The sequence below is a fragment of the Lepisma saccharinum genome, chromosome 9 (genome assembly GCF_977018435.1).
Source record: "Lepisma saccharinum chromosome 9, izLepSacc3.1, whole genome shotgun sequence".
Lineage (NCBI taxonomy): Eukaryota > Metazoa > Arthropoda > Insecta > Zygentoma > Lepismatidae > Lepisma > Lepisma saccharinum.
Window position 1 is genome coordinate 88,754,913 of NC_139237.1, and position 17,545 is coordinate 88,772,457.

The 17,545-nt window shown below is 38.2% G+C and overlaps 1 protein-coding gene across 5 annotated transcripts in view; it reads left to right on the forward strand.

Annotated features, from left to right (window-relative positions):
* LOC145992236 (SANT and BTB domain regulator of class switch recombination) overlaps positions 1-14,661 on the forward strand; it is a 49,444-nt gene extending 34,783 nt beyond the window's left edge. For all 5 annotated transcript variants that reach the window (XM_083128576.1, XM_083128574.1, XM_083128573.1 and 2 more), the window contains 5 exons: positions 3,559-3,841; positions 5,767-5,917; positions 7,436-7,582; positions 11,598-11,778; positions 14,101-14,661. In XM_083128576.1, coding sequence (XP_082984702.1) covers positions 3,559-3,841; positions 5,767-5,917; positions 7,436-7,582; positions 11,598-11,778; positions 14,101-14,356 — 1,018 coding nt within the window. In that variant the 3' untranslated portion in view covers positions 14,357-14,661. The remainder of the gene's footprint in view (positions 1-3,558; positions 3,842-5,766; positions 5,918-7,435; positions 7,583-11,597; positions 11,779-14,100) is intronic.
* The last annotated feature ends 2,884 nt before the right edge of the window (positions 14,662-17,545 follow it).

Consider the following 17,545-nt stretch of genomic DNA (forward strand, 5'->3'; position numbering starts at 1 on the left):
CTCAAGACGAGTGAAAATCAATTATTTTTATGTCCATTTAACAAAACATGAAAGAAAAGGTAGAAAAAAGTGCTAATCTCATGAAAAGGTGCAACAAAGTGTGTTCATTTTACATGATTTCATGTCCTAAAACCTCAAACAATTGTTATGAAAAACAGCTATATTTTTCGAAAGATGCTGCACCTTAAAATCCTTTCCCTCATAAAGACTTGCAATTGAAACATATATTTTCCTAATTAATAGCTACTATGTGACGCTCAAAATGTAGGACATTTATGATATTTTTCAAATTCCTTCCGGATGCTGGACATAAGGCTAAAATGTAGGGCATGTCCGGGAAAACTGGACGTTTGGTAACCCTACATATTTGTCATATTTTTTTGGCCAATAATACATTTTAATTATTTTCTTTTCCCTTATTTTTTTTTTCATCCAAAGTACCATAAAAATCAGAACATTCCTTCATTTTGTGATGAGCTTAATTCAATCGCATTGCACATTAGTGTTACCATCTTGAATGGAAACTGTTGGCATATTCAGAAAGTACATAATTTAAGTTTTACAACAATATATAACATGATAGGGTTCTGAAAACATGAAAAGTCAATGCAAGTATCACAGAATCATGGAATGGCCCTGAACTGTTTCATGTTGGCTGTCTGAATCATTCCATGTATAATATGCACCACAGTTTTTGGGAGCAAAAATTTTTGGAAAAAAAGTGTGCATTATACATGAGTAAATACAGTAATTACATTTTCTATTCCTTTCTAGATACATACCTTGAACAGGAAAATGGTAACGAATTATATAACTGACATGATTTTGCATAAGTTTTATGTTACAAATTTTTAAAAATTGCCAGGATATTACATAGTTGCTAATTTACTTTACATAAAACAACATATTTCCGTAATTTTTTTCTTATTGATCCTTTTTCCTATATATTCGATCTCTGAAACATGCTGAAGAAAATTTGTAGCTCATGTGATGTCATATTTTGTAATCAATGAGATGCATAGTGCTTATGGTCACCTAAAATTTACTGCCAAGTCGAAAGACAGGCTGAAGACAAAAAGAAAATACGGGAACTGTTATTTATTGGAAGATACTGGAGTCCTCCCTCTCCCCTACACACCCTTACATATTTTCATTTCGCTTTTTGGCTTAGGCAAAGCACCTAGAAACTTGACATCGATGGACAAGAAATCTACTTTCCTGTACGTAGCGAGTTACACAATATGTTCCCTTGTACAAAAAGTACAAAAGTAGCTCTGTATTTTCGGTCGATTGTTCTTTCTGTAGAGCTCTCTTACATATTTATATATTATACAATAATTTGCAATGATGTGGAATATAATTAATAGTTGACAATATTGGTTTCTTAAATATGTACACATTGCTGTGCTTTTTTGAGTTTATAAATCTGATACACATTTTAATTTGAATTACTTATGTCCTTAAAATTATATTGAATATGTTTAAATAAAATAAATATCTAGCAGAATTCTTGAAATTGCTTGGATACTCGATTGTTATTAATATTACATATTCTTTGATGCATATTAAATATTCTTTGATGCTACATATTTAGCTACATATACTTTTGATAATACATATTTATGTACATATTTTGTACTTTGATCTTCTATATATATATAAAAATGGATGTATGTGTGTGTGTGGGTGTGTGTTCCGGCATAACTCTTGAATGCCTGGAGCAATTTCAACCAAACTTGGTACACATATCACTTGCAATCTGGAAATAATATTTTTGGGGCAAGACACCCCTGGCACCCCTAGGGGTGGGGTGGGAAGGGGTGACATGTAAAAATAATCGCAAACGACCGATAATAAATTCAGCACAAACAGACATCCGTGACACTATGCAATCCCACACAACGATAGTGTTTCTCGGGTTGTCTAACATTCAGGCTGTGTTGCGAATGGAAATTCGGTTCAACTCCAAGTCCATCACCTATCGCCATGGGGGGGGGGGAGAGATGAGAGGGGGTGAAAAATAAAATGCCACAAATGACCTAGATTAGCGTCAAATCCATACATTTTGGAGTCTCTAAGCTAATTGGTGACATTCACGATCACATTTAAAATTATTTACATTTTACACTATAGTTAGAATTCATTATTTTCCTGTCTAATACAAGATTGGGATAAATAAATACCCTGGCAACGCCATGTAATCAGCTAGTATTACATAAAAATCCAGGGTCTAATTATAATAACAGGGTTGAACCAATATCACTGTGCGGGTATCAGCTCAACCCTGGTTTTATTATTCCTATGTTCATCTTTCATCTCTTTAGATTCTTTGCAACGATGAAGATTAAGATATGGTTAGATGAAATAGTTGAAAACACAAAACATGATGAAACAGTCATGGTCCAGATTTTAAACCACTTATTGCATAAACTACAAGGGTTGGATAAAAGGTAATGGCAACACTGCTGTCCCGTGAAAGGGGCGAGTCACAGCGCCACAACCGTTTCGTGGCTGATAAAGGAATGTCAGACGAGGAAGTATAATGAGTGGGGTGCGATTGTATGTTGTTCAGTCAAAAACAGCAGTGCTCTGAAGCAGAGGACGAGAGTGCAAGGGCCCTAACAATATGTTTAGGCAAGAAGAACAATGTCTCTTAGGCAGACGGTCAACACAGCCTACTACTGCACCTTCTTGCAACACCACCTTCGTCTCGCATTAAGAAGGAAGCGACGGCACGTTCTGGCACGGTGTCCCATCATCCTGCTTGACAATGCAAAGTGTCACACTGCGAACACTGTGACGGCGCTCCTGCATAACTGGTAGTGGGAGGTACTGGAACATCCGCCGTATTCACCGGTATGAGACCGTGTGATTACGACCTTTTTGCCAAAATGAAGGAACCACTGTTCGGGAAGCACTACGACACGCGCGAAGCCATCATAACGTGCTATAGGGCGGTCACTGCGGGACATCAACAGAGATGGACGCGCTGACGGTGTACGACGCCTTCCATACGTGTGGCAGAAGGTCGTAGAGATGGGGGGCGATTACATTGAAGGAATGTAACACGTGCTCCTCTGCCAATACAGTCAAGTAGCAATTATACCAGTGTTGCCATTACTTTTTATCCAACCCTTGTATAAAGGTGGTCATTCATCAGCTACTGCTTTTCAAACAAAAATTAAAATACCTGTGCCAAGGACAACAGGTCACAATTATTTAGACTGACATGTAATCAACTTCTTTTTAAGAATGTTGACTGAGGTTCACTTACTTAAAAATAATGCCCATAGGTGAAGTTTTCCATTTGTTTTCAAATTTTTGGGTGATGTAAATGATTTATTTCTCTTCGCTAGGATAAAACACTCTCTGTAGAGTACGAAACACTAATTTAGCATGAATATAAACAAATTGTAATTAGTAGATAGCTCTCACAATTTAGTGTCCTTGTGATAGTACAGTTCGTACCAGCCTATAGCTGGTCCTGCATCGAATGCTTAGTAAATGTTACCCTTTGTATGGGACTGCATGTTTACTGCTAAGTTCCTTTCATTGTAGAGACAGCAGATGGAATATCACTGAATATGTGCAGTTCCTGAGGCAGGACCTCAAATCTTGGAGGCAAATCTACTGGCGACTGTGGGGCGAGTGCCACATTTTGCATTGCTCTGAATGTGGCTTCAGTTTCCCGTGCCGTGAGATGAAATGGTGCTGTTACCACTCTAAGCAAGCTCAGTTCTTCCCAATGGATAGTCAGCCAAATGTATCTTTTCCTATTGGACGGTACGGATGCTGTGGAATGAGAGCATATCGCTTCGAGCCTATCCAGGAACCTATGAGTGTAAGTTGATTTTTGTATATGTTATTGTAAGTGTAAAATGAAACGACACTGTGGTAAAATCGTCATTTGAAGACAAGGATCAGCCAGACAACTTTGCACTGAGTGACATGTGGTCAGCGTGTTGAATCAAATTGTTACTGTCACATGTTTCAATGCTTTTGCTTTCAAGTAGTTACCTTCATGGTGCTGTCACCAAATGTGAGATTGCTCACAGTTGATTGAGCATAAATTGAAACCTGGTACTCTTCATGACTATGGTGCAGATTTTTACCTTTTTTTGTGATACATTTGCCGCAATGAGCACAATATATAACACGAGTTCATTTCTTCAGACACATTTTAATTGGAACATGCTTTAAGATTTATTTATTTTTGTTAAAAGATTGCAATTGTTTTTTCTCACTTGCGAACATTTGTGCATGCATTCTGGGCATTTGTTCAAATTGGCACAATCAAATTAGTACAAGTTCTTTATATCAAAATTACTTTAGCTGATAATTCCTTGCAAAGGTGAATTTAGTTCAAAGTAGTATTAATAGTTTCTGAATAGGTAGCACACTTTTATGAATAAACTAAATGAGAAATTGTAGTGTTAATACAGTAAAATTGTGCATTGAAAGAAGAAGATTGAAATAACAGGTTCATGTTCAATATATTATAGTTTTTTTTTAATTTTAGGGTGCCTTTTTATGTGCCTATTTTATAGTGCCTTTTTAAGTGCATATTTTCATCTTTTTTGGTGCCTATTTGAGAGGTTTTTTTTTTTTTTTTTTTTTTTTTTTTTTTTTTTTTTTTTTTTTTTTTTTTGTTAGTACCACCCTATTCCATGACAGTATAAAGTTCTTGAAAAACTACACTGAATGCTCGCTTTATTAGAGATAGCAGTCCCATCAGCTAGTTGCCATAGTTTATGTCAGTATATGTTGAGGCTGGAACATGTGTGGGGTGAAGTAATATACGAGGTTTATTTTTTAATTAGGGGCCGTTTTGAAATAAAATGAAAACATGCAAAGGAAGAAATTTAATTACCTCAGTGGCTGTTCATACGTACATTCAGCTACTTCTCAACGTAATTCACATAGTTGTTGAGACACTTGTCGTAGCGGTAGATGAGCTTTTGTAGACCCTCATCAAAGAAATCTGCTGCCAGGTCAGACGGCCAATCCGTCACAGCCTGTTTGGCTTCATTGGCGCTGTTGTTTCTTGAGAGTGTTGCAATACATGGATGCATTAACTGTTTGTCCATTCGGCAGAAGCACCCCGAACCTGTCCCAGAAGACGGTGAGCATGAGTTTCTCGGTGGAGGTGGCTTGCTTGAACTTCACCTTTGTGGGGGATAATGTGTGGAAACCATTCCTTGGATTGTTGTTTTGTTTCGGGGGTGTAGAGGGACTGGCGATAATAATGAGAGAGAAATAGTCTAAAAGTTGTCAAATTTTAAATGTCTGCCGCTTTCACATTTTTTGCGGTCAAAAACCTCATCACTGATCGTATCTCACACTCAGCAGGATTTTCAATCACCTGCACCACTTCCATTGTCCACCACAACCACACCAAGCGTTTCAGAACGTGCAAATGGCGTCTGTTTATGTGCAAAGCATGTCGGCAACTAACGCACATGCACAAAACGCCAAGCACGCAGTATTGCCAATGTGAGCACGAAACGGCCCCTAATTAAAAAATAAACCTCGTACATTTCAATCCTCGAATCTTCAACATCTTAAAGAAATCTTGAATATAAAGCAAGCAAGGTATTTTTTTCAGGTCCATATAACTTACTATGTTAACCCCTAAACAAAATAATTCAACATATTAGCAACATAGAGCACATGCTTTAGTCAAAAATGATGCACAAAGTTCACTTGCTTTACTGATATACATTGTTTCCACATATCACATCTACATTTACTTTTTTTTTCTTGTAGGGATGTGAGTTCAAACATCATACGGTACAAATAACATGTAAAACGAAACCAATATTGGAAATATTAAATGCTAATGAAGCTCTGATATGCAGTGAGCCACCACCGAGAGAGATACCTGATCAACGAATAATTCGTCTTGTTAATTCTAAAGGTAAGCTTATACATGTTTACAAACAAACTTATTTTGTGGGGAAATGCTAGGATGCATGTACCCAAAACTGACTTGTACTGACCCTGAAACATTATCTTCGTTCACATTTTTTTAAGAAAAAATTGGAAAAAATCAAATTTGTGAGAGTTGGTTTTTTTATGTTGCATGTTAGTGCTGTTATTTGTTTTCAGTGCACCAAGGGTCCTGAGTTCGAATCCGAGCCTGGGCATGGGTGTGCTTTTCGAGTGTTCCTTCATCAATTTGAAAAGTGAACAGTAGCACCAATTTCAAATACAATTTGGGGTGGTGTTGTCTCTAATTTCAATATCATAGCAACACAAAGTAGCTCCAGTGTGTTTAAAGCTAGATGAATTGTCCACAGAATGGGATTTGTACATGCTGTTGAATATTGATGGTTTAGTGGTAACATCATCGTCTTGTAGGGACAGGTTCGATTCCCAGTGGAGGCACATTGCGGTGGTTTGGATTCCACTTTAGTAGGTCCAATCCCGATTAGCCTATCTGTGCATAAAGTGGACTTTAAACAATAACTCAATAAATATTGGGCAGAAATAATAAAAAAAGGACTCCGGTAACGCATCTGACTACCATGCTAAAGGTCCCGGGTTTGATCCCCGGCCGGTTCAAATCCGGGAACTTTTCTAACATTGGAAGCGGCCCCGGCACCCACCCAGCGTCGAATAACATGGGTACCTGGGGGAAACCCTCGGGGGTAAAGGCGGTCAGGGGCGTGATGCTGATCACATCACCCCCACTCACGACCGGATCAAGAAAGTGTGGGGCGTTACCCCCACACCCCCTATATGCCTTCATGGCATGGTGCTAAGCACAGGGGAACACTTTACCTTTTTACCTTTTTTTTACCTCTGATATATGCTAAGCTTGGTGATGGCTTGTTTGGTCATATATCATGGGAATAGTGTTGACTTGTAGGTAAAAATTAGAAGTTGTACTTGAAAACGAGACATTACGGAGACAGGATGTTCTCGTCGGTTTGGAATGCAGACCTTACAAATTCCATTACTTGCCTCGTCCGTGGAAAAGTACCAGCCTGACAAACGGATCTGAATCGACAGGTATTGGAATTTGTATAGTGAAGCAACCGAACCGATCTGAGAAGATCGGAAGGAAATTTCGAGATCGGTTTTGGTTTTGGTGTGTAAACATCGAGGAAGACAGAGCGCAGGTATGTACCTGGAGGATGGAGGCGTCACTCCGAACATATAATGGTCTGAGCCTTGTTACACGACCTCTCGCTAGTACCTATTCTTACTTACATTCCAGTACTAAAATAATAAAATAAGGGAAGGGGGAAACAATAGTGACCAGTGGATCTTAGGGCATCTCCCCTTCTACTGCTGTCATTGATGTGCAATAGCATAGGTAACTGATATCTTTTTATGAAGTTACCTTTTTATGGATACAGGGCCAGAGACGACGTTATGTGGTAACATCTAGGGAGCTTTGATACTAAATATTCTTTTGTTGTTGCTGTAGGAAATATGGAAGTTGAGGGAGCTCAGTCGCGTGATGATTTCTGGTGGAATGATTTGCAAGTGATTCCACTTAATCGAAGAAAGTCTTTAATTGTGAAGCCTTGGGACCAGAAGAAGAAATCTGATACTCAACTGAAGCCTTTTTCAGGTAAATCATGTGGAATTTATTAGAATTCTCTCTCTGTGTGTGTCTTTTCTCCGCCTCTGTTTCTCCCCTCTCCATTCCTACCTCCCCTCCCCTACTGGAACTTTCTCTATCGTTCATTTCAAGAGAGCAGAAAGCATTTATACCTTAAATAACCAGGGTGGCTATTTAACAGGAATTCTGAGAATTCCACGTGAATTATTGGGTCCGGGAATTCTGTGTAAATTCTACGTGAATTTTTCTCCGTAGACGTGAAAAATTGCAACTTTTTATTAACCCATGTTCCTTTGAATATATATGTATTTATGAATGCCCAGAGGCAATTTTTTCACAGTATAAGTTTTATTTTCATTAAGGAAGGATAATAAAGCTGCGGGGAAAATAAAACATTTTTTCTCAATCCGTTTAATAATTTAGTGTCTTTTACAGAACAGTCTATCTGACAGTCGAATTATTGCAAGATAAGATATCTTAAAATTGAATAGACAAATTTGAATTTAAAGTTCTTGTACAATTAACAAATTTCCCGTAACATCTGTCACTTTTTTTTGAAGACATATTTTGAGTCTGAATATGTGGAAAGGCAAATGTAAACTCCATACCTTAAATTAACTATTCTAAATATATGGACCATTTAAATGAATTGATTTAGAATTTTTTGATACATTGGATCACACAGGCCCTTTATATTATTAATACGTATATTTGTGTGTGCATATGTGTTAATGGTGAGATTCGTAATATGTTGATGTAGAGAAAACAACCGCTTGTACTCTTGAATTTTTGGAAAGTTCACCTTGAAAACCAGGAATTATACTTGAATTTTATCATGGTCCTAGAGTGACCACCCTGATAACAGAAATATTGTTCAGTTTGTTTGTATTCTAGAAGAAGAATATTTATGTATTATTTATTATTTGAAGTAAGGTTACACTTAAGCTTACAGTTTACATTGATTCTGTGACTATTAAAACAGCTTTTTGCCTTGCATGAATTAATATGCAGTTATTCTATTTGTTTATAAGTATACATAATGTGCAATATTGTAACTTTATAAAGGGTGTTCAAATTTCAATGTAACTTTTAATTTGCTAAAGAAATGCACCAAAGAATGGAAAAGTGAAAACTTTAATATTGGAACGAAAAGAACACATGTTCCGGTTAACAATGGAAGATAATGTCAGAAGTGACCCCCTCTGGAATTGCGGCAAGCAATCAGTCTTTTATCAAAATTTTCAATGACATTTGCACTTAAATGCATGTCTGTTTCTGCGGTAGCAGTGATAATGTTGTCTTTAAGGTCCTGCATTGTTTGTGGGTTGTTTGCATACACTTGTTCTTTCAAATAAACCAACAGAAAAATCTACGGGTGTCAGATCACATGATCTAGGCGGGAAGTTGATGCCCCCTCCCCCTGCATGAAATTATACACCCCCTGAACTTTTCACGCAAAAGATCAGTTGTTGCGGTCGCAGTGTGGCAAGTTGGAACCACATGGTGGTGACATCCATGGCTTCCAATGCATTCCACAAAAAGTGTGTAATCATCACTCGATATCTAGTTCCATTGACAGTAGCACCATCTTCAAAGAAATATGGACCAATCACATCCTGCCCACAACCCACACCACACTGTTGCCTTTTGTGGATGCATTGGTTTCTGGAATACTCCTCGTGGATTTTCTGTACCCTATATCCGGCAGTTTTGTTTGTTCACATATCCACCCAGGTGGAAATGGGCTTCGTCAGTGAAGATGATTTTGTTGAAAAATTCGCCATTGTCCTCTGTTTGCCCTAGGGCCCAAATTCACGACGTAGTGTGTGATCATTTGGTTTCAACTCTTGGGTTAACTATTTTGTATGGCTTTAGATGCAAATCTTTGTGTAAAATGTTGAATAAGGTGGTTTTTTTAAAGTCCAATTGCTGTGAACGGGGACGAATTGATATGTTTGGGTCCTCTTGAACACTCGCACTCACGGTTGCGATATTTTCCTGGGACTGACCATGACGACGGTGTACCGGACTAAGTTCATCCCTCACTGAACCACTTTCTTCAAACTTGGCACAGATTCTCTTGGTTTGCATGTTTGACGGACAACTTTGTCTTCCATATTTGGTACGGAATTTAAGACCAACTTCTGCACAGCTTTCCCCACATTTGTAATACTGTTTCACTATGAAGCAGTGGCGTGGCGTGACTTTTAAAAAGTGTTACCGTCTATCAATCAGTACGACAATTATGCCTGCTAGACGTTATTACCCCCCCCCCCCTTTTTCGGTAAAGAAAACATGTCGTCGAGCTAGATTTTTGTTCATTTCGTTCTTGTTTTGCAATCAGCACAGTGATTTAGCCACAAACACTCCTAGAAAGAACTACCACTCACGAGACAGTTAACACAAAAATCCAATGAATGGTGGTAGACCTTTGTCAATTCTTCATCTGTCTCCGTTTCTTTGCAATGAGCTGCGAAGGGGAAGAAGAAGAACCACACTTTTCTCGGATCAGTCTGACGTTTGTGTGGTGAGCACTGAGCAGACGACAGAACTCCGGTCCTTCGTGGAAGGGAAACCCAGCTGTACGTACTACTGTTGCCAACTTTGTATTTTGGAGCAAGGTTTGTCCAAATCACGAATCACACCAAGGAACTATATTTTCGTCTATTACCTAACTGGTCTCAGTTATAGTTCAAGCCAGCCTTGGTTCTGCAGTCTACCTCTAGTTGCTTCACAGAAATTGTATTCCTATTTTAGGCGGGATTTAGCTCTTTTCTGCCAATCCGATGTGACAACACTGGCTGCCCCGGTAGGTCTGACCGGCAACAGGGCCCCTTAACAAGCATATGAATAACCCCATAAAGTCCTTTCCCGCTCTTTCCTTGCATTGGCGCCCTCTTCTCCCTTGTTGCCTCTTCAGGGTAGCGGGATGGCCTCCCTCTTCGCTTCTGTCGGCTGCAGAAAAATGTCCTAGGCAATATCTACTAGACGGGAACGGTGTTCATTAACGTATTTAACGATGTTGTCATTTTATTGAAACAACTTTTTAATTCTTTACATTTTGCTGTTACCTGCGGTAACACCGGCTACATACACGCCACGCCTCTGCTATGAAGTCACGTTGTTCAATGGTGTAGCGTTGCATTTTCACTCACCACAAGGTCCCTCCTTTCCAACTCGCACAACTTCTTTCTGCTTCTACAAAAAAGAGAAAAACAAAAGTAACATTGAAATGTAAACACCCTATGTAATTGAAAAACATAAGAAATAGAAGGAAATAAGCAGATTTGCAACCATGTTACATGAAGGAGGCAAATAGGTAGATGAGGCACAGTGTCAGTATTCATAGATGCCCTAATCTGTCGTTTAAATTTGGCCAAATTTCTCTCCTTTTTGCAATTTACAGGTAGTTGATTCCACGCTTGACTTGCCAGAGATGACAGGTATTTTAATCCGTATCTTGCATTGTTACATTTTGGTACTCGGATACTATTGGTGTTATTGGATCGCAGACTGGGATAATGCATGTTATCAGAGATAATTAATTTGTGTTGTGTGGTTGTGTGTGTAACCAAACTAGAAAAGTGTATTAGTTCGAAATAATTGAGTATAAAATTCATGAACCAATTTATGTTTTCATATTCTATCATTTTATCCAAGGAATACATTTTTTCAGTTTTCGAAATTTCAAAAATTAGCCTTACTGTGCACAAAGTGGTCTTAAAACATCAAATCAAATCAATTAATCCCTTACATTAGTGATATCACATGGCAAATGTGGTACAAATATGCTCCTCTCGATGTAACTCCACAAGAAAATCACATGCTGTGATGTCTTGTGGTTTGGGAGACCAGGATGTGGCCATTTTCATATGCAGATCCTATTCAACGCATATTCACAAGCACATTTCAGAATTGTCTATAGGATTTATTCCTTTTAATTTGAAGATAGAGAGTAGTTAGTTCTGATTCATGGTGTAGTAACCATTTTTATGTTGTGTTTAATTAGTGTATTTATTTATAGCTTTAACGTCGGAAGTCAAGACTGTCTTCAAGTCCATTAAGAAAGAGCCATCTGTAGAAACAGTGCAGTCGGACAGCAGTTTATGTAGCGGGGAAGAGAGTGAAGAAAATTCAGGGGACTCTAGTACTATTGTAACAGTCACTCCACGTCGTCGAATTATACGCTCTACCAGGAACACAAGGTAATCCATCAAGCACTTTTCTTGTGATGAATTGTAACAGTAGTGATTTATCCATACACTCCAATATGGCCCCTGATTTCATGTTATGGGAATGAGAGAAGCAGTAGTAACCAGTGACAGAGAAAGTTGGTACACACTGTTTCCATGAAGCTGCTGCTGTCTTTTTCCTTGTTGTTGTTGTTGTTGTTGAAACCATGAGTACCAAGTTTCTCTGTCATGCCCCCTGATATTGCACATAGTGTTGTATTTTCTTCTACCTTGTTTGTTTGTCTGTCTGTCTGTTTGTTTGTCTTTCTGTATTTTTGTAAGTAAGTACATAAGTAAGCAAGCAAGTAAGTGAAAAATATATATTCAAAAATTTGTTTTTTTGTAGTTCATAAGTAAATAAGCAAGTAAGTAAGTAAAAGAAAAATACGGTAGTGATTTATTCAAACACTCCAAAATGCCTCCCTGATATTACACATAGTGTTGTATTTTCGGTACTCTAGTAATATACGGACTACCTCATTTGTCTATGTTAAATTATATTCTCCTCGCAAACATGAGTCACTCGGTTAGGTTAGGTTCCATAAGTGGGAATCGTATTTGGCAGAATTCGATTTGGAGGTAAGTACCACATTTTCTTCTTCTTTTTTCTCTCTCTTGTTTGTTTGTCTGTTTGCCTGCCTTCCTGTCTGTATGTTTGTAAGTAATAATAAATAACCCTGGCTCTACAGCCCGTAAGGGCCTTGGCCTATCTCCCGACTGCCAGTCTCCCTCCCACAATCCTACCTAGAGGTGTGGAGATCTTCAACCGGTAATGGAGGTGATGTGAGGTCAGCACATCTAACCCCCAGCCGTTATCGGAGATACCCATGACTGGGTTACGCTACTCACTCATAGCTTCCTAATTTCCTCGCGATGGTGGGTTGCCACCGGCCCTATACACAGACCAAAAACCCAGAGACTGAACCCAGGTGGACTCAAACCCATTCCGTCCTGCAGTCTGAGCCCAAAGCACAGTGCCTTGCGCACAGCCACGGAGGAGGACTTGTTTGTAAGTAAGTACCTAATAAGTTTGTAAGTAAGCAACCAAGTAAGTAAAAAATAAAAAGTTTAAAATTTGTTTGTTTGTTCATAAATAAATAAGCAATAAATACGGAGGAACTAGTACTCACTTTTATCCGCGAAGCTGTTTTTTCTTTTTCGATTAATTTCAGTGGCAGAGGCCACTGCCACCATCCTTGTTGGAACTTGCTGTACTGTTGCTTGGCGTGCATCTTTTGTTTGGAGTTCTCTGGCTGCCACTAGGTGCGCTGTTGTTAACTGTGCATCTTGGTCTGTGTCATCTGCTATTTCCGGGCGATAACTGTTGTAGTAGGGGAATCCAAGTGTGGTGTGCTTGCCCTCTACCGATGTTTAGCTCGTGCGGGAAGTGCATTATGGCGTGCATTTCCTTGATTTTGGTGTCTACGAGCATGTGGGCAGTTTGTTTGACTTGAACCTTTTGAATTTTATGGCTATTGTATTTGATATGTTTAGCAAGACCAGTAGTGGGTTGGGCTTTTTTCGCATCTGCTAGGTGCTGTTGCATTTTTTCATTGACAGCCGATGTAATGTGCCTTGCATTCACACACTGCATCGTATACACCTGGGTTGTCAATGGGCAGAGGAAGTAATCAAAAAGGAAGAAACAGCTTCGCGGATAAAAGTGAGTACTAGTTTCCCCGTATTTATATACTACCGCATCTCTCTTTTCCCAATTATGAATAAATAAGCAAGTAAGTAAATAATACAGAAATACTTAAAAGTTTGGTGTTTGTCGCATTTGGAACCATTGGTGTCATATTTACTGTTCTTTCATGTAAATGCATTACTGTGTGATTGACTTAGAGAGTTTGTGCCATCTATTGGGCATTTAAAAAGGAAAAGAGGAAGGGAGAGGGGTTGAAGAAAAGTTAGACAATTTTCTACAAATTCCTCAAAAATCTTGGTAAAATCGAGGTTTTCAGTTCAAACTGAGGGAATGTTTCTCTCTTTGTTCTAATCAAGGCTTTTATTGCAGCTCCATGGAAAAATTCTTTCATGTTCATTTCTCAAGTGTGTTAAATAAGCCACATTAAAATAATTTTCATTGTTAAAAATTGAACACTTATTTACACAGAATTCTAGAAATGTATTTAAAAATGCCTGGTTTAAGTCAAGTAATTTGATTTGACAAACTAAGTTGGAGCCCTGAAATATTACATATTGCTCATAAACATATTCATGTGGATACTATGTATTGTTTTTGTCTGAATGTAATATAATTTGCGTAACGATAAATTTTGCAATATTTGCCAGGTGGACTAACCAGCACAATTGGACATCAAAGTTATCCATCCGATGCAACCAAGACAACCAAAGAGAACAGGAGGAGAGGGTGATGAGACAAATCTCTTCGTACCTGACGAGGCGGACCTGTGGCGAAATTCCATTACAGTTTACGCGGAACAAATTCCACCCTTTAAATCAGCCCGCGGGAGGCTCTTTCGTTAGGCTGGAGCAGGAATGGAAAGAGAAGGGAACAGCGTACAAGGCTAAAAAGCAAGGGAGGTGATAAGTGAGTTTTGTAGTTGCATAAATTCAACAGATGTCGTTTTTGTCATTTTGGTGTTTATTTACTTTGGTAAGTTTGTCACTGCTGCGAGTACAGTAACTTATTTTTGACTGCTGTGTGAGTATTGTTAAGTTTTCAGTATTATATATTGTTCAGCTGTTGAGAAATCTATTCCTTTTTTTTTTGGTATGTTGTTATCTGTGAAGTAACTGAAAATTCGAAAAACCTATGAACTATTTAATTAGGTCAACTGCCAGTGTAGCGACTGGTTTGTTAGCATTAATAAAATTTTGATCAGATAAAGGAGTAAATGAAGATCCTTATTTTTCTATAAGCCGTATTGTCCTTATTTGCCTTGTCATTATTATTTGTAGCGTTTGTCGTGATTAGTCCTGCACCGCGGTCTAAGACATCAGGCTTTGGGCTCCGACTACGTGGTTTCGACTCTCCTGGGGGTGGAGGCGTAACAACTTTTCTCCTGAGATCTTGGCCAGTGTATGGGACCGGCGGTCCCTCCGCCATCATGATGAAATTGGGGAGCTATAAATGAGTAATGTAACCCGGTCATGGAAACCTACAACATGGACTGGGGGTTCCTTATTGCAAGGTCCCTCTAGTGCACTTCTTAAAATAAACTTATACCACAGCTACAGATATATCTTAATCTCAGGGGTTAGGTTCTTTATTCGAGAATTCCAAATAAGAAAGTGTTTTATAGCCAAGAGGATATAGTTAAATGCGGATCTATATTCTGAAAACTGTACATAATACAGAGAAAATATATAACGAAGCTTGTATATACATTGAAATACATATATATGCTAATTCCAAATTTACGTCGGTTATATTCTTCTTATAAATATATGTATAATTGAAAGAAAATCTTCTTCTTCTTTTCTTCTCACAATATTGGGGAAAAGGCTTCTTCTCTTTTCTTTCCTTCTATTTTGGGAAACGACTTCTTCTTCCTTCCTATCTTTGATTTGGGAAAAGGCTTCTTCTTTTTCTATCGTTGATTAGTGAAAAGGCTTCTTCTTCTTTTCTTCCTTCTATTTTGGTAAAAGGCTTCTTCTTCCTTTCTATCTTTGTTTAGGGAAAAGGCTTCCTCTTCTTTTCTTCTATTTTTGGAAAAGGCTTATTCTTCTTTTCTTTCTTCTAATTTATTTTCTTTCCTTTTAAAGCGTAATCTTATTTATGCGCTCGTTTTCCCCGCTTCTTTGGCATTATACAAACGACACAAGCTATACTTATAGAAAGATTAGGGGCATCTAAACTGACAATAGCGCCACCTCCTATGTAACGACCAAAAGGGGAATAGCCCAGGATCGCTAACAGCAAGCGCTGCCTATGGCCCAGTGCATCTAACAAGAAGCGCAACCGTAAGTGCTTCGGGGCATCTAATTTGACACAGCGCCACCGAGGGACGGACAACCACAAAAGCTGACGATGTTCTCCTCGTCAGAGGTATTAAATCAAAATTTTGATCACTAGGATCAAAAAGGAGAGATATACAATTTCTGAATTCATTTGCTCACTTATTAACTTTCCTAATTGTTTCATATACGAGCATATTCTTAATTATCTTAATTTGCTATATACAACATTTTATTCACTCCTTCTATAATTTTTATACTCTTCCTTTATGTATTTTGCATTTACTATAATATATATAATCACTCTTCTCCGCTCCTAGTTTCTACAATGAACTCTGCTCTTCTTTATATGGCATGCTGCCATCTATCGTCGCTTTCAGGAAACATTTCTTCCTTGAATTTTTCAATGTGTCGTCGGAACTGGCACGTGACATCATGCTGACCACACATCACCCTGTAACTGGTTGGATGATCATCCACCTTTGCTCTGAGCCATGGGGGAGTGAGGCCGGCAGTTGGTGGGCAGGCCCTAACCGTCATGAGCAGTTGCACCACGGGCTATTTTTATTATTATTATTTGTCTTGATGAGTTGCGCAGAGACGTAAGCCAAAAATGGCAGGTGTTAATCTCCCCTTGCAGGCTCTTGTGAGTCAGTCTGTGTCTTTAACACAGGTGATAGGAAGCCTAATTTTGTCTATGCTTTGTGAATAACAAAGGGGTAGAATGTGCCTATTACATCGCAGAGAAAAATATTTACTGTGGAAAAATCTGGGTACAGAGCCTTACAATGTGAAATAGCCGAAGGTTTTAAAAAAAATATTCTCCGTACAGATTCTTTGAGTGTACTACAAGCATTATCTACATCTTATCCCAAATTATGTCATCAATCATATCTTAATATTTTAATTATTCAACAAGTTCAATTTGCTTGCAACAGGAACATTGACATTCAATTCAGTTATGTTAAAAGCATATAATATTAACGTAGGAAATGATCAAGTGGACTTATATGCTAAACAGGCCAGAGATTTACAACTCATAAGTTTCAATAGATTACTGTATACAGATTTATTACCACGAGTGAAAATCAAACTCATGGATCAATGGAACAAATGGTGCAAGGAACAATTTAAGGTTGTGGGTAATACATATAGATGGATAGCAGACTTTACTACAAAATACGTTAAGGATGGGTCACGTCCGTACACCAGCTCATCTAGCAAAGATACATATCAAAACCCAAGAAAATTACAAATGTTGTAATGAAAATCCTGATGCGGAATATTTATTTCTTGAATGTCCTATTTTCTCAAATCAACAAATCACACTCTATAAAGTTTTTCAACGTTTAAAAATGTCATTTCCTATATCTCTCTCTTCCCTTCTATCAGAATTATCTCCTCCATTAATATGGCTTCTCTATGCATATGCTCGAAAATGTAAGCTTGAATTATGACTTTTATATATTCGCATATGATACTGGTGAACTAGAGTGACTAATTTCAGAAGGGAAACATTAATACAAATTCAGTAGCAGAAACGATGTCCAAAGTCGACAGGTTTTTCTTGACAGGGTCATGATAAAGAAGAAGAAGAAGAATTGTGCAGAGAAACATTTGTTCATTCACATAACAATCAGTCTTGAAGTCTGCGCAATACAATTCTTGCAGCACTAGAGCCATTGTACAGATTCTGCAAGCCAATATTCCACTTCCAGATAAGATGTAGCTAGCCACTTTGGACTAGCGATGACCACAAAATCCATATAACGGATATCTGGATTTCAAATTATCCGATATCCATTTCACATGCAAC